This window comes from Paralichthys olivaceus, chromosome 4 (genome assembly GCF_024713975.1).
Source record: "Paralichthys olivaceus isolate ysfri-2021 chromosome 4, ASM2471397v2, whole genome shotgun sequence".
NCBI lineage: Eukaryota > Metazoa > Chordata > Actinopteri > Pleuronectiformes > Paralichthyidae > Paralichthys > Paralichthys olivaceus.
Window position 1 is genome coordinate 5,161,858 of NC_091096.1, and position 18,236 is coordinate 5,180,093.

General features: G+C 42.5%; 1 protein-coding gene across 1 annotated transcript in view; it reads left to right on the forward strand.

Moving 5' to 3' along the window:
• Nucleotides 1-5,179: 5,179 nt before the first annotated feature.
• Nucleotides 5,180-18,236, forward strand: part of tmem8b (transmembrane protein 8B) — a 33,998-nt gene continuing 20,941 nt past the window's right edge. Inside the window, exons 1-6 of the mRNA XM_020099032.2 lie at nt 5,180-5,410; nt 9,710-9,899; nt 10,385-10,592; nt 13,951-14,084; nt 14,692-14,960; nt 17,442-17,824. Coding sequence (XP_019954591.1) covers nt 5,326-5,410; nt 9,710-9,899; nt 10,385-10,592; nt 13,951-14,084; nt 14,692-14,960; nt 17,442-17,824 — 1,269 coding nt within the window. The 5' untranslated portion in view covers nt 5,180-5,325. The remainder of the gene's footprint in view (nt 5,411-9,709; nt 9,900-10,384; nt 10,593-13,950; nt 14,085-14,691; nt 14,961-17,441; nt 17,825-18,236) is intronic.

Sequence of the window (18,236 nt, forward strand, 5' to 3'; positions counted from 1 at the left end):
GTGATCCTGTGTGTACGACTGTGTGGCTGTTTACACCGAGGCTGTGGAGAGAAATAACTCCTGCCATGCTGTATTTGTATATGCCCCCCCCCAACACACACACACACACACACACATACTCCACCTCCTCCTAACAACATTTTTTTTTTAAACTGGTTTGCAGGTTGTGTCTCATCCTCTTTCCACCAAACATCACTGTGGGAGGCCTGAGCAAACCACATTTTAAAAAGTTTAATCAAATGAGCAAAACTTGCCAGAGAGACAGAGTTTATGGATTTTTTTCCCCCCAAGATGTGTAAAAGATGAAAAGAAACCGAGCAGGGGATTGTAGTATTTTAATCAATCTGTGGAAACCATGATGACTTATCGTCATTCTCTGTCTTTCTGTCTGTCAGAATCGATCAGATCCTGGCGGGCTGCTCTTAATGACGGTAATAATGATTGGGTGGCTTCCAGGTCTGCTCTGACAGGAGGGCGAGGATGTCCTTTGGGTCCGTGGAGAATATCTAACGAGGTTTCCATCTGTTGTCGACTATTTTGGTTTTGAGGTTGTGCAACACTTCAAAACCTAGAGGTCCCAGCGTACAGTGAATTAAAAGGCGATCAGGGCAGGTGGCCAGACACACACACAGATGTTCTCATTAACATCTACGTGCATCCAAACATAAAGAGGCTCACAAACCCCACAAAACCAAAGATTTCACCTCAAAAGAGTCACGTGTGAAACCTTCAGGAGACCTCACCAATGTGCCTGTTTAGAAATCCATATCAGTGATGTGCATCATTGTATTAAGGAGTGAACAGTGTCCACAGCTGGAGACGGATTCTTCAGACTGTTGCAGTCAGACGCAGTGAGGCTGCGTTCTGTAGCTGAGCTGATTGTTGCAGTGTTTAATAGAGGATCCAGCCACAGACACTATGGGCTGCTGTGCGTGGGTTGTGGTATCCAGGGGCCAGAGCAATCTTTACAACTTCCAAGAAAAATTTCAGAGTAAACTTCCACTGCACCTAACAGTGGTTGTTTGTTATGGTCGCAGCAAAGACGAGCATTACTCAGGCTTTGTGTCCCAAACTCATCGAAGTGACATGATCTATTGTTGTCTTTTCTCGTGACCCACCTCTCTTTGACTTACTGTGTCACACACGTGTACTGAAAGTTGTGTTTTTCAGTAAGAGTCTACTGTTTAAATGGGGACCTTATCCCGATATCTCTGGGCGGCACAGTGGTGCAGTGGTTGACACTGTCACCTCACAGCAAGAAGGTTTGAATCCCAGTCAGGCCAGGGTCTCTCTGTGTGGGTTTTCTCCTCCCATAGGTGTGAATGTGAGTGTTGTCTCTGTATGTATCCACCTGTCCAGGGTCAATAAGATGTGCAGATGATGGATGGATGGATTTGATTTCTCTTCTTTTATGTAATTGTTTATTTCCACATCTGATTTTTTGGAGAAAATGATTTTATTATTTTGGGTCCCTTAATCTTCAGATGCTCTAAGATGATGTGCACGTATTGAATTGTTTAATTTGTCTGTCATGTGACTTTCTGCACTGATCATGTGACTGCTAACCTGTCCATACTGATCACATGACCACCAGGTATGAAACAGCCCATAAGCATGGACATAGTTTGGGTCTTTCTGGTGAAGACCTCGAAGGCTGAAATGCGTGAGTATGTTTGAACTGTTCGTATGATTCATTAGCCGTTAGATATTAAAGTTGTTTTTCACTCACCACCTTCTTGAGCATCTCTGGTTCCTCCAACTTGTCGAAACATTTTGGATCTCCAAACTGAAGAGCCCCTGAGGGACATCATGTTCTGTAACTGACTCTGACAGTGGATGATGTCCCCCTTAAATTAAAATCATATAAATATCCCAATCAAAGCAAAGGAAAATGAAAAACATCAAACTAATCTTCAGTCAGTGGATTTACAGCCTGAATGAAACAATCTCCAGGCAAATTTTATTTTTAAATTGTGAACTAATTTACCCAAAACACAAAAGTTCAGTTCTGTGCTTTGTTTGTTTGAGACCAGCGACCATATTTTAACAGTTTGAAATTTATTCTGTCGGACATTTGTTCTTAAATCGGTGCCAGTATTTCAGCTCAGTTGATTAATTTGGTCAAATATTGTAAATTATCTCTGACCTGATTCAGGAGCTCATTCACGCTCTGACAGATCTGCCTGGACAGTTATGACTCATGGTGAAGACTCACCCCACAGCCTAAAAATAATCATGACTGAGGCTTTGAGTCAGTCTTAATGTCCAGCTCCTGGAGGGAAATGGATTATTGTCTGATCCAGACACTGGTGAACATTTTCATTATATGTCCAGAGAGTTTCCTGCTGAGCGTGTGAGCCACGTTACACATATAAGTACTGTGGTGAAAGTTAACCCACTGGAATAAAATGTTTATTTATAAAATAAAATGTGCAACAGTAAAATAAATAGGAAAACTCAGTATGAACATAAAACTATGGTAAGCATCCAGCTAACCCGAGACAAGAGGACATTTTGTTACAAAAATTAAATACACTGGTCAGATACTTCAGCACAACCTCTGCCTCAAATGTGCATCCAGACGCCCGAGGCTGCAGCCTTTGTAGTCCTCACTTGGCCCTGTGTGTATGTGTGTGTGTACGTATGTATATATGTAAGCAGGGCCGCTGACAGGTTTGGCTGGGCCCGGGACAAAATTCTCTCAATGGCCCCCCCCCCCCCCCCCCCCCCCAAAACAAAACCCACACACACCTCTACTTTCTCAGTCCCTACCCTACCCTTAAATGACGGAAATTCAAAAAAATACTCATTACTCAACAAACAATTTATTTGAACATTTTAACATTAACTTTGTGTGCCATGCGCCGGACTTTTGTGGTGTCCAGCTTCTTTGCAAGCTTGTGTTCTATGGAAAGCATTGCCAGCCCGTTGAGCCTCTCCTGTGACATCTTTGAGCGCAAGTAGTTTTTTATAAGCTTCAATTTGCTGAAAGCTCGCTCACCTCCAGCCACAGTCACAGGCATGGACAGGAAGATCCTGAGCAAAATGCAGAGGTCCCCATAAATGCTCCTGAATCACTGTGTCTTTCTCTCTCTCTCCCTTCACTCTCCTCCCCTTCTCTCTCACTGGTAGCCTGTTCTTCCTCTATCTCACTGGTAGCCTGTTCTTCCTCTCTCTCATACTGTTTGGTAGCCTGTTCTTCTTCTCTCTCATCCTCTCTAGCCTCTCCTATAAAGGTGAACATATTTCGATAAAAAGGGCTATATCTAAATTAACAGGTGTCAAAATGAACCATTTATAAAATAACAAATTGAAAACCCCTTAATTTGATGATTTAACACAGAAAAGAATAGACTGATCAACTTGGCTAACTCTATCCCAAAGACTACAAAAGTTTAAAAATCTAAGGTTTTTTTTTTTGTTCCCAAAATTGCCAAACGCCGAAACACAACCACAGAATTCGCTTGTGCAGCTCCCAAACACATGACATCGGGATGACAAGCCCATTTATTACGGATAAACCAAAAGGATTATTTACAACTTTAATTGGATAGGCTATGGATATGGACTGAGTGAAGTTATGGCTTTCAGAATCATACCACAATAAAACTCACGCTATTGTATTCACTTAGAGCTCATTAACTGCACATTTCATCAACCATTTTTCACTTGACCAAGGGGAATCATGTCAAGGGTACTTTTATTTATCACCAGACCCGCGTGTATGTCCGCTGAACTTCCAGAGAATGTTTGGGGAACAAGGCGGAGCCCATTCATCTGGCGAGTTTCAAGTTAACGGCAATCAGAAACGAAGTTACAGGCTACCCCAAAACGTCACGTTTATAACCCATTCGTTAAATCTAACTCTATCTAAATGGCAATTCCACATGTTGCCATGCCACTGGCTTATTTTAAACCATGAGCCGCGTTACACTGGCTGTAATTCAGCTGACTGGGAATTATTCTCAAATCAATTCAGCCTGATTGGAGTGCGCAGCGCGTGCCTGCCTGAAACATTTGCGGGGTAATGTGCATATTCTAAGATTCAATTATATATAGGCGTATGAAACACAGTGTAATAAAGCCGTTGTGGTTATCAAATTATTCAATGCACCCTGTCTGTCTGATATTGATCTCCGTGTGACTTTCTCATGTGGTGCTGCGCTAATATGTTTGACACACCGCCTGTGTTACTTGACGACGGGGCTGGAAAAAGTTGGCCGTGTCTTACCTGGCTGTGCTGCACAGCTGCCTTTACTGGTACCTGCAGCATCACCTGAGTCTTTTCTGAAATATTTATACAGAGATCCCCTCAGGCTTTCGGCTTCTTCCTCTCTTTTTCGCCTTTCTTTTTTTTTTTGGGCTCCTGACTTGTGCATGTTGAATCGACTTGCGCAGCGCGCACTGACCACTAATGGAATGATGTCGTCTTTTTTCTTCTCCAAAGACCAAACCATTTTGGCATTTGATAGGGGGTTATTGGCCGTTTTTTCAAGGGCAATGAAGGCAAACAATCTAGGAGTCATTAATTGAATGCAAATAAAGCACTTTTCTTCTCTAAATCAACACATTTTGAAGTATACATACAATAATTAATCCCAACTTCATGGGGGTCCAGTTATGGGCCCCCCCCATTCCAGGGCCAGTCCAGGGCCCGGGACAACGTACCCGTTTGTCCCCCCCTGTCGGCGGGCCTGTATGTAAGTACATATGTATGTATGTGTACATGTATGTATGTACATGGGTTATATGCATGTGTACATGTATGTATGTGTAGATGTGTGTATGTGTAGATGTGTGTATGTGTACATGTGTGTATGTGTAGATGTGTGTATGTATGTGTGTGCATATATGTGTTTATAAATATGTGTGTGTGTTTGCGCATATATGTGCGTGTGCATCTGTGTGTTTGTATATCTATATCTATATATATCTATATAGATATAGATATATATATGTGTGTGTTTGTGTGTGTGTGTGTGTGTGCGCGCGCGCGTGTGTGTGCGCGTGTGGTGGGTCCGAGGTGACGCGCTCTCTCTGCGGTGCAGTGGTCGTGTGCACGGTGCGCGCTGAGTGACAGGTCGCGGGGTCCAATGAAATCACTCGACATCTCGAGGTTGTCAAATCAAAGGCGGAGAGGAGGGGCCGGCCGCGCGTCGTCTCAATGACGTCATGCACAAACAGCTGGTCGTTGGCAAAGACAAAAAAAAAAAAAAGGGAGAGAGAAGATGTGCAGGAGAGAAAATGTGAACCAGCAGCAGAGCGACTGAGACTGAGACCCGCACCCGGGCTGCAGCCGCCTCACTCAGCCGTCAGCCTCCGACCATGTGGCCGCTGGAGCGTCTGGGCTCGGGACGCAGCCCTCCGCGGCTCCTCTGGCTTGTTTACTCCGCTCTCTGCGCTCTCGGAGGTGAGTGCTCCTCCATCCACGGTGCGGTGCTCCCATTCACTGTCCGCTTTTGTCGGGGTGCTGAAACCCGGCAGCGGCAGCATCCTCCTCCTCCTCCTCCTCCTCCTCCAGCAGCAGCAGCAGCAGCAGCATCATTCCGCTCCTGGTCCGGTTTGAATCCAGCCTCACACATCCACAGCCCCGGCTTCCAGTCCTCTCACACTGGCTGCAGCTCCGTGATGCTCAGGGGGAATGTTGCTGCTACATTTGTGTCAGTGACAGATTTTGGCTCCATAGGTTTTGTATAGGCTGTGATCCTGGAGAACACACACACACACACACACACTAGGCTGGATACCTTCATAGTTGCTGCCTTTGGTTGTTTTGTGTATTTCTTTGTGTTGCTTTGTTGAAGAAGACAAGTTAAGACACCCAGAAATACGAGTAAAACCATCTCAGGATCCAAGGTTTCAAGTCAAATCATGTCATTTCCTAATTTTAATGCGTCCTGATTGAATACTGAACAGGTATAATTGGATAATTTGGCAATTTTAAATCTTAATCCCTTTTATTTAGTAAATTTTATTATAAGAAAATTACCAAAAAAGCCAAAGCCCTTTATTATTTATGTGTATTTTCTCAAGCATCTTCATGGACATCTTGCTGGTGTTTGTTTTTTCTTTGTTGCTTTGAGACGATGCTGCTGAACAAACACCTGCGTGCTCAGTAGTGTGACAACAATGAATCCGTACCCCTCCAGCTCGCACTGAGCCGGCTGTGGTCAGGTGTGTGTGGAGGATGATCCGTCCATCCCCTGACAGACTTGTTGCTGCTTCGCTCCATCAGTTTCAGTCAATGTCTCCACTTGGTTGAAGAGAGGGTTCAGTTCACGACTTTACCGGCTTTTGCCCTCTGCTTTGTTGGGATGTGTTTTAGATCCAGAAGACAGAAGCTGAATGTTTTTCCTCCTGAAGTAATAGATGTTTATTTGCCTGGTTCACTCTGGATAGATGGATGGATTTTGAGTGCTCTGTGAATGTTTGGCAGCTCTGGTGTTTGACGTCCTTGAGGCTGGTGGAGAGTTAAAGGTCTGATGATCTTTGCGACTGTTTGGGCTTTTTAAAGCAATTCATTCTTGGTGGTTTTGGTTGTGAGCAGGAAAAATCAGAGGATATATGCTATGTTAAATTCATCTTTCTTTTCTTCATGGAGCTGGATCCTATTTAACAGCTAAATAAATTTGAAAACCTTCAAAATATCGAGCAGCCTTTTACCTACAAGGTTGAATAAAGTGTGAAGATGATCCAGCTAAGCATTCGAGGATAAATCAGGAGTTGAGACGACAGAAAGCGGGATTATGTCTATATTAAGCCTCTAACAGAGTAAAACAGTGGTTGGGAGGCGCTCATTGAAGAGATTACTCAGGTCAGAGCTGTGCTGTAAGGAAGCCTGTGAGCATTCTGCTGCTTTCATCTCCAAATGAAATGTCTTTATTTAGCTGACACACAAACATGCACATTTAGATATTTTTGCACGTTAACAGCTTCACATTGTGAGTGTAGTTAAAGGAGGCTGCTGGATTGTCTCTGAGATCTGTTTTCGTGGGGACACTTCCTGTGCAGAATCTTATTTTCACATATCGAAGACAGATAAGTGTTTTATTGTGATTTTCAGTCCATACCGTGACATGTGGGTGTCTGTCATGTCCTATATGTTATAAAAACATTAAGAGTCATAATTGTGACTTGTGAAATTTGACAAATCCATTCATTTCCTGAAAGATTTGTAAAAATGTCAAAAACGATTCCCTATTTCTGCCTTTTCTTAATTTTCTTAACGTCCTATTTCTTAATATTAGGAAAGTGAAAATAAATTCCTTTGTCCAGATCATGCAAAAATGTAATGGGTTCTTTCTTGGCCCACGTCCCATCCCTCCACTGTTCAGTAGTTTTTGCATTAACCTGCTGACAAACAAACAACCACTGGATAACAGTGAAAACATAACCTGCAGTGAAGTGTTCCCCAATTCAGATTATTTACTGTCCACTGACATAAATGACAAGTAAATGAAAGTATTTTTCCACACGTCTGGAGATATATCACTAAAATATCAAAAATAATGTTCTGCACACGGTCAAAACTTAGGACAAATTGCCATATTTTTGTGTGCAGCCTCTGTCAAGGTTTCTATTTAAAATCTTTCTTCAGTTCATCTCTGTGACCCTGTTATACAACGAAATGTCCAAGGGTGAACAGATGAGTAATGTGAATAGTATTTGAATATTTTTTCATGCTGAAGATGGAAAAGTACTAAAAAGCAAAAATAAAGACCATTCTGTGTAGCAGCTATTTGGTTTTCATGTTCCTCTAACAGCTTGTGATGATTTAAAGTCTTACTTAAATACAGTTAATACCGACCATGTTGGAGATTTTATACCCAGATATGCAAAGTTATTGACTTTTTTCTTTTTAAACAATGAGAAGTAATCAACTATCAGCAGCATCTCATTAACTTTCCCTGGTTTTAGTTGTGATCTTTTCCTGGTTCAGTTCTAATCAGCCGTAAGTACACTGGACTTCCTACACACTCCAAACGTGTTTGTGCCGCATTTCATCTACTCAACACTTCAGTCTGTGACCAGTTTCCTCGCAGCCTCCGTTGTGTCCGTGTAATAAAATGGCAAAATGGCATTTAATATTTAATATAAAGAGGGCTCATGCAGCGGACCAGAGGCTGGGATTCTGGGTTTCTGCTGAAGCTCCTGACAGTCAGCCTGCTTCATTCTTTTGTTTCTGCCTCCTTATTCTGCATCTTTAGTATTTAAGATTGCCTCCATATGTGCGAGCCAGTGTGGGCTTTGAGGTAGTACTGTGTGCACCCACGGCTCAACATCTCGTCACTTGGTTTTCTTTACTCCGCATTATCTTCATCAAGGTGAAATGAAGCAGAAGCACAAACACGAAGCTGCAAAGGACGGCATCAGTCCTGTGAGCTTCCATGCTGCCACCACTCAAATGAATTGGGCTCGTGCTGTTTAAGAGGCTCCTTGCTACGTTCACAAAACGATAATGTGAAAGCACTATAGCTTTTGAACGAATTGCAAAGGGAAATAAATTACAACCCCAAAAGAAAGAAGACAGTGGAAGATGCAGACATAAGTATTCCAGGTACAGATGGTAGAAAGGGCTGACGTGCACCGACACAATGGGAGTGTGCTACAAATGGAAAACATTCTGCTCCAGTGAAACATCATGGTGCCATCACATTATTCCCCTGAAATACAGCTGCCTACTTTGTTATCTACTTATGTTTGTATTTATACCACATCTAAGAGGTGCAATATGTTCTAGTGGAGCAATTAACTGACTCACGCCCATCCCCCCCCCACCCCCTGCTGTGTGTGCTGGCTGCCAGCAGAGCTCACGTAGGTAATATGGCAGATTACACCTGTCATTTGTTCTGCTGCTTTTATATGCAGAGCCTCCGGTGGATGTAATCCAAGGATTTGACATGATGCAGGCCGTGAGTGCGCCCGCATACATGAATCTCCCTCAGCTGATCTAACAGGAGTTAAAGTCTGTGATTACATGTTTCAGCTCTCGACAGTTTTCTGGGTTCAAGGAGGAGCTTGTTGTTATGGACTTAAGACAGAGAGGCTGCGTCCGCCTCCGCTCTATTTACAAGTACCATAGTTCTGCAGAATTTGAAAATGCCTTGTATTTGGGATTCAGTCCAGAGGCTAGGCTGTCGATGGCAATTTGTCGGTCGATTGGTCTGACACTTTGAAATCTCTTGTCAGCTATTGGATGGTTTGGCAGATTTCATGGTTCCCAGAGGTCGAATTCGAAAGACGTTGGTGATTTTTATCTGTAGTCCATAAATAGGTCATATTTTCACTTGTATTGTAAAGTATCATGGCATGAGATGGCATTAAATCTGGTAAATTACACCAAACTTTAAATGAAGAAGCCTATTTTTAAATGCCATGTTGCATTGGTGACGTCATTTGGAGACAGCGTCTGCGTAGTAATGATCATGAACTGGACCTGCAGGGAATCACTCGCCTAATCGCGAGTCGGTCTCAGAACATCTTACAGAGTTTTGTCCATGTCCCATCCACTAACAGGGAGGAGGGATGGTATGTCCTATGCTGCAGCCAGCAAGATGTTTTGGCTTCACTGTTGGGAGCCGTCATGTCGTCCATCTTTGTATGTGAACAATGCTAAATCCCTGAGGAACTAATGACATTAAGGACATGTGTGGTAATGTGCTAATCAAGGTAAACATGCTAGCACATGCTCCTCTTCTTCTCTCCTCAGATTGCCTTTTCGTGACGGAATACTTCACCCGAACGCCTCGGAAACTCAATGCTTTCAACTCGTTCGCCAGCGTGGAACTGTTTCACTTCAATGTGCCTGACGACACCATGATGGCCGTATGGAACCTCATCACCTTCAAGGAGCAGGGGGGCACGTTCGGAGACAGCTGCCCGAACCGCAACGTGACCGTGTAAGTCTACGCGAGTGTCACAACAACTTCGTCTTGTCCTGGAGTTGCTGGAGTTTAGCTGACAGCCTTTTGGTTTGGTTTTTCTTCTCCCAAAGTTGCACTTAAAATGCTAAAGTCTGCTCCTCCTGTAGGGCATAGATAATAATAACATGTATCTTAATTACTTTACCTCAGGGAGAAGAAGGTTATAGCAGCTGGTTAGCCCTGAGCATTGTCAGCTATTACTGCAGCCTGGACATACGGAGGAACGGCTGTTAAAGCGTGAAGCTTTAATTTCTCCTGCCTATTTTAAACTCCTCTGTGTCCCTGTGATTCAAACATGTGAACATATGAATATTCATGTTTTATATTTGAATTTTCCATATTTCAAATGGAGGGTGCTCTTTCCGTCAGCTGTTCCTGTGGATTCATTTCACACTTGGCTGTGTTGTTCATGAAATATTGGGCTCTAACAGGGATTGAATTTTGCCTTTTGTGATTAATAGGTACTTCAGGTCTGGCGCTCCGCCAGTAATCAACCCCCTGTACACCCGCTTCCCACGGGACACGGTTGTCCCAGGATCCTTTTCTGTGACTCTGACCTGGACCCTCCCGAACCGTACTACAGGAGCCTTCAACGTGACCAGCCCGCTCCCCGGAGACTGGTTCCTAGCAGCACATTTACCCAAGGATGAAGGCAAGATCTCAGTCAAGGTGAGCCCGGTCATTCATCACACACAGACATCATAGGTTCATGTTTCATTTTCGAACCTGTGGGTCGTTGTGTTGTCAGCGTGTTTCATGCTGACATTGATTACTCTGTTGTTTTTGACCTGGCACAGCAGGAATAATACAGGTGAAAGTAATAACAAGCCAGAGCCAGCATACCCAACAGCACGTCACTGGAACTAGATGAATTACCTCGGCCAAGGAAGTTTTGTGTTCATCTGTGTTTGTTAGTTTGCAGGATTTCACACAAACTACCTGACAGATTACCATGATAATTGGTGGAAGGATGCATTGTGGGTCAGGAAAAAAAAAAGAGGAATCCCACACACTGTCCTGTACTTGCAAATGTTTTTTTTTTGCAAGTACAGGATAGAAGAAGAGAAAGATAATGATCTCACTGATATCAGGACAATCCTTCCTGAAGCTGTTGAGATGTTTCAGTCAGCAGCCTCAATGGTGGACGGATCGAGCGACTGACACAACAGCTCACCCATCCTGAGAACCATATAGAATAAATCTCATTCAGCATCTGCTGCTAAGAGCAGTAAATGAAAAGCATGAATGGCTGTTGTGTTCTGCATCACCCACTAATGGAGACTGGTAACACAGAAGCTTATTTGTGCTAATGTGTTGTGTAATTTGATTTCAGTGTGATCTAAATCTAAAATATTCTCCTCATGGGTACTTAACTCCTCATCATGATAGGAGAAAAAAATCAAATAAAACTGATGTAAATTTTGGTTGAGATTAGTATTCCAGTTTGTGCTGCAGAGCTTAAAGAAGCAGAACAATGTCAGAGAGTCTTTCTTCATCTTATCATGTTCTGCTGTTTGGCTGCATAAACACCTGCTGATTTCCATTTCAGGGAGTTTATCTGTCACTGGGAAGCTTTTCAGTTGTGCTTTTTCTCTTGGGTTTCCACTCGCTGGCAAACGTGCACCTGGAATACACAGCAATCACAAACCATCATCAAAAGTTGCCTTCAACATTTCATGTACAGAAGAATGGGTTTTGCTTTGGGGGCAGCGGGAAAAGAGGCCGCTGTGGCTAAAATGTGATCAGCTTCCAGCAGCACACTGCATAGACGGGACTTACATACATTTTCCAAATTCTGCTGTCGAAAGTAATTTCCTTGTTTTCTGATGTTTTCTGTTCAGAAGGGAAACATTGGGCTGAAGTATTTCCACAGGGGGATACACTCTGCATCAATAACAATCTCAGTGAAAGACTAAATCTATCACGGTGTACACGGATTTAACAACAAAATTACAAGAAGCAATTATGAGCTTTATTTCCTGTTTGCTCCCCTTGCACTTTCACTGTTCTTCTAACTACGTGGACCTCGTTGTGTGTTTAATAAGACGAAAAACAACATTGCAAACTGTCAACTCATTCAGCAGTGTTGGTATTTATGAATATGTTGATGTCTCACTGATTTCTCTCTTGCCTCTTGTTTGTCCTGTGTGAGGTGACATTCACTTTTCACCTTCAGAGATTATTATCTTATATTGTATCGTAACGTATGTAATTGTACCGTTTCTTATCATAACGTATAGTATCCTGTTGTATCGCACCATGAAGTGCAGCCATTTACATCATATACGGTTTATTTTACATATTTATATTTTTATATTTCTCTCTTTCTCTCTAAAAAAACACGGTATTCATAGTGGAAGGCAAAGAAAGATTTTCATTGTTCTGTATATATGACAATAAACGCTTTGAACCATGAACCTCATACAAAGCTCAGTGTAAATGAGGAAACTGATGGGAAATGATAAGAGTAGTAAAGGATATTAAATGTTTACTTGAGGCGATGCAGTGGTTAACACTGTCGCCTCATAGTCAGAAGGTTGTGGGTTTGAACCTGACAGCTGGCGTGTGGTGAGTGCATGTTCTCCCTGAGTCTGTCTGGGTTCTCCAGTTTCCTCCCACGGTCCAAACACATGCAGCAGAGGTTAATTGGAGGCCATAGATGTGAATGTGAGCGCGACTAGTTGTAGGTCTTGTTTGTCAGCTCTGTGTATGTCTCACCCAATGTCAACCTGGGATTGGCTCCAGCCCCCTGTGACCCTCAAGGATGAGCAGTACAGATAATGGATGGATGGAGGGAAATGTTTCTCTGTGCTTCTAGATATTTGTTGGTGCGACTGAATGTGTGGGGCGAACAAATCATCTTGTGACTGAGTGACAGCAATCATAGTTAGTTTTAGGCTTTAGGAACATACTTAACAATAATAATATAAAATATGAACGTACAGTAATACAATATAATCATTTATATTTCTTCTTTCAAGGTGCCCAAGGCCGCTTTATAGAGTCAGGAAAGAAAATGACATTACTCACAGTGCTGCGGGGTTTACACATTTAATCTACATTTTAACTTTTAATCATCACTTATCTATCATTGAAATAGATGTTACTGTTTTATGATCATTAAATCAGGGTTTGATATAATGGTTTTCCAGTATATTAGTCTTTTATTAAATTCTGGATATTGGCCAGGCAGCATTGTCTTTGTCAGTATGATGGAGCTCAGTCTGAGACTGTTAGAGCTGCTATTACTTTTTTTTTTTCAGAACATACTGATTCTTATCAATTGTACATCTTATATCTTATTTTTGTAATTTTCCTGCAAAACATCCTTTTTTGAGCCATCCTGATTCTTATTCTGGGGAATATACATTTTTGAAATACTTTTAATGGTCGTGTTTAAAGCAATTGAACACCATCAAAGATGACTGCACTTACAGTGTAAAAACGTTGGCCTTCAAAATCACATGCTGGTTGAGCCTTAATTAAAACTCCTTCTACAAGACACATGTGCACCTCTGAGTGATGGTTGCAATAAATCAAAGGGTCACCTCAGCGGCTCCCCCGACTAATGACACGCCAGAGTAATTGTGGCCGGAGCAGGAAGCGTCCGTGATCACTTGACAGGAACGAAGAGCCTCATTTGGCATTCACACCTATCCTCTAGAATCAGGTGCAAGACGCCCTCGCTCCTTTTCAAAACACATTTTTACAGCAGATCATGTGTGGAAAGGATGCACGGCCGGCTGGCTCCGAGTCATTCTGTCTGCCCGGCTCATCTCACAGAGTAATGCACATCAAGCAGTAATGGTTCAGAACAACACGAGTGAAATAGCGGGTGCGTGTTACACTGTGTGGCAGGCTGAGGGAGGAGAGAGTGATATTAATCCAGCAGGATGACAGGATATGCACACAGTCCATTAGGAATTTCCAGCCAGTCTGAATCATATCCAGTCTCCTCCTTAGCCACATTTAAGAAATATTGTGGAGTTAAATAGCAGCTAATGTCACTGCTGTGTTATCTCTGTAGGGTCTCTCTGAAGAGTGCCAGTATCTGTTCCAACCTCAGCTCATCGTCCAGAGGCTGATCGGGATTTCAGTTCTCTATCCAGGATACTTCATCGACCAGATGATCCCCATCCACAACAGATCTGCACTTTATAAGTAAGTCTTCTACCTGAGCGTCCAGAAAACCAAAAGTCAGGAGGGATTTTCTTTGAAAAGCTGCACATATTCATAGAATGAATTTATTCACTCCTCCATCCAGTTATGATTTTCTTTGAATCTAGTAGCTCAAAGACGCAATTTCCAAGTGCGAGTACAAGTTTATTAACTTCCCCTGCACGAAAAGTCACCTCAGTATCGTGAGCAGAGCAGTTTGAGTTGTTTTCTTTTTCTTTACATTCAGTTTTTCTCTCTAAGGTGAGTGCTTCATAAAAAATGAATGATGTGAATGATATTAAAATGTTGCACTGTTGTAATCTTTGTTGTGCTGAATCTATCTGTCTTCACACACACAGACACACACACAAATAATATATAGTACCAGTCTAGTTGTATAGTACCTTTAATATTATGAATTATACACAAACATATTAATAGTACTATTCATTCAGTGCACAAACATTAACCTATATATGCATGCTCTATAGCAAACTGGACAGTGAAGAGCCTTCACTACATAATATGTTATTATTCCTGCCTAAAGCGCACGTGTGTGTGTGCGTGCGTGCATGTGTGTTTGTGCGTATGTGTTTGTGCGTGTGTGCAGAGTATTCATCCCCAATTATATATCGAAGGTGAAGGTTCAGCTGGTAAACTGCAGCACCAAGAACAAGAGCAGCGACAGTTGTCCCGTGGTGCTGAAGATAAGAGCCCGGGCGCCGCCGGTTCATAACTCAAGCGCCCTCGACTGCAGGGAGTGGAACCCTTGTGAATTAGACACACTGGATCCTGCCTGGGAACAATGGTACTACATCCTGGTGGAGAGATACCTGAGCAATTCTGACGTCTACTTCCGCATCGGGGTGCAGGTCACAGGTGAGAGCATTAAGCAGCAATTCATTTTAAAAATGCACCATAAATGTTACTTGATATATGTAGAATATTATTAATATTATTATACAACAAAATATTATCAGTCTGACCGTGCAGGGAGTTCCCCATTCACTCATTTTTAATTCTTGTCAGCTTCAAGAGGTAAATTACAAACTTATTTAAATCCTTTGAACTGCAACAAATGGCCAGATGTTAAAACCATAGTCTGCACATAAAGATGGATGACATGACTGCGCCCCAAAGCCAAAGTGCCTCGATCGTGGTCATGAATCCTGGAAAGAAAGAAAAAAAAATAATCACCATTTCTAACCTGATAATGTTTCCCCATAAAATCAGAGACATCATTTTGATCTTTGCCCTTTTACTTTGACCAGGTTACTGAAAATCCAATATATATGTCCAATTAATTGTGATGTAATTCCACCATTACACATTCATCAGTAATAACAGTAAATACCATCTGTATAGTGGATGCATGAATGATAATAATATTTTACATAGAGTTAAAAGAAAAGTATCAGAAATTCAAACTCGTATGTCTTTTTGGTGTTTCATAGTTAGTGACTGTGTCCAGTGCTTTATATTAATACTAATGTGGAACAACATCATTTGTACATTTTACTTTTATTTCTCTTTTAGTCTGATTATTCAAAAGCAAGCATGAGAATTCAGCTCACTGGTATTTTTGCGTCTTAATCTAAAAATAACTTGCAGCATTTTGCTCACAACTGTCATCGGGGGATTGTGTTGGATTTTCTCTTTTCTCTCATGATCCTCAATTTCCGTTTCCACAATCTTTTAGCCGTTTGATTCCAGTGTTGTTCATTATTTCCCCTTCTGCTGCGTTTGAAGTGTAACTTAGACGATACCAGGGCTGATCTCTGTAAACCTGAAAACTCCTAAATTAGGCCAAACAAAAGCTCAAAGTCAAACTTCGTAACCAGTATCCAAAATATTCCAGTCTATGTATGAAGGATTGTGAGACTGATTGTTAGGTTTAATTTTGTTTTTGTATCATAGCAAAAAATCTTTAGGTGGTTTTTACAGTGTGTCCCACGCTGCCCATGTGTCTGGGGCAGAAACTGAAGTTTGACACATGTTGTGATGGGAGACGGAGCCCAGACAAAGGTGGACCATCACGTGGCTTTTTTCAATAAAAGAACCCAAACGAAGGCGATTCATACGAGAGCGCTAAAAGGCCCGAGTTACCGCGCTTAAGTGCTAGATGCTGTTTTTGGGTTGTGGAGAGCTGAGATATTTTTTTTATGTGCGCTCCACAGGGATGGCCCACAAATCTGTGGGAAGTCCACTCCCATGTAGTGATCCCCTCCCTCTGCTCGTCACTGTACAGTGCACTTTGTTACCATGGTAACACAGACACTAATTATTCACACTGCCTCTCCCCCCTGCCTGCCAGGCAGCTCTTACTTGACCTTTTGTGGATTTAAATTGAAGAACACCTCCGGTTCAGGAGAGAGACCATCTGGAGTGCTCACCTTCTCCTGCACTTTCTCACCGTCGCTGGTTATTATTGTTATGAACGCTCTCAGGAAAGTGTGCCCTTATTCAAATTCAGTCCAATTTACAGGTGCCACATTCCCCGGCAGAGACAGAGGACGGCAAAACTAGGTTGCACTTCATTATTTATCACTATTGTTTATCCAGTGTTTGCGCTGCTGTATCTTGCCCTCAGTGGATGTGGGCAGCGTTTATGCGTTAGGCTGTATATGAAAGCAGAAAGAATCCAATTCTTGGGATAATGAAAAACTATGATAACACAACCCCCGTCCTCTCCCATCCACCCACACGTATACAGTACATGCATAAACATGTGCTATATAATTTGTTCTTTTCAGATTTTACACAGATTTTTCTTGTTTCCACCAAACTTACATTTGCCTCCAGCCAATGCACTATTTAGTATTTCAGTATTTTTAGGAGTGCTCCAGTTGCCTGAGCAGATGTCAAAATACTTCAAACCCTTTCAGAGACAACGCTATGCAAACAAGGCTGAGCCAGAACAGCCTTTTGAAATCCGTTCCCCGCGGGGACTGACGATATTTGATGGTACTTTGCCAGTTGCCATCAATGACCATTTTGCAGTGACTTTCATTGTGTTGAGTGAGCGTATAGTGTTTGCAATTACTGTGGATCTTTATCTCATTAAAAAGCATGATACTGCACCGAACCTAACTGTTTACATTATGGAAGCCAGCCGGAGGGGATCATTTCAAACATTTGCAAAATACTTACTTGCTTAACATGCATAATAACACAAGTAAAAAACCTGACTTGGTTATTTCCTGTTTGTTTGAGATTAGCTGGTGATTGGTCGTTTGATTTAACGAAGGGGATTGTAGACAATTTTTAAAAACTTAAAAAATACACCAGAATGTTGAGCTGATACAGGCGCCAGTCTGATGGATTTCCTTTGGGTATTTGATATCTGTCTTTTCTGAACAGATTGCTCCAAGCCTGATTTGTCTAAAGACCGAGCTCAGCCCAGCTCCTCTATGAACATGCCGCAGTCTTTCGGAGTAGCGATGGGTTTCTCGCTGTCGGAGACGCTCTCTGTGGCGACGCTGCCCAGTCTGCTGCAGAACGACAGTCACCTGCACACCTCCGAGGACAGCATCGTTTACCTCCCCCCCACAGCCGGCACCAACAAGTGCTGGCCCATTCGCCCGACCCTGCGCAACGAGCTGGACACCTTCTCTGTGCACTTCTACGTCTTCTTCGGGCCAAATATATCGATCCCACCAGACCGGGCCGCTGTGTTCGCCATCAACCTGATGCCAGTTTTAGACAGTGGAGGAGTCCTCAACATGGAGCTCAAGCTCAACGTGGTGAGTTCCTCAGATTGTCCTATGAAAACTATACTTTCAAACACAAAAAGCTTCCACTGACGGGTTAAAGCAAGTCTTTAACTAGGCAGGATGTACATTTATCTTAGTGTATATCTTTAAACAAGAATGGCGCTCATAGAGCATGTACCTCTGCAAAGACCCTACAGCCTCCTAATGAAACCACATTTACATTCTAGATGAAGATTTTTGCACCAATTTGCACACATTTGAAGATTTTAGTCCCATAAACATCCCTGGTTTTTTTTGCATCAACTATTTCCCTTGAAATTAGTGAAAATATCCCAAAACCTGGCGCCTGCTACATCGTTTGGTTGAATATGTTGGACTCTGGCTCTGTCGACACCCTTATCTTCACCTGCTGTGTGTTACACTGTGGAGAAGGGTGAGACTG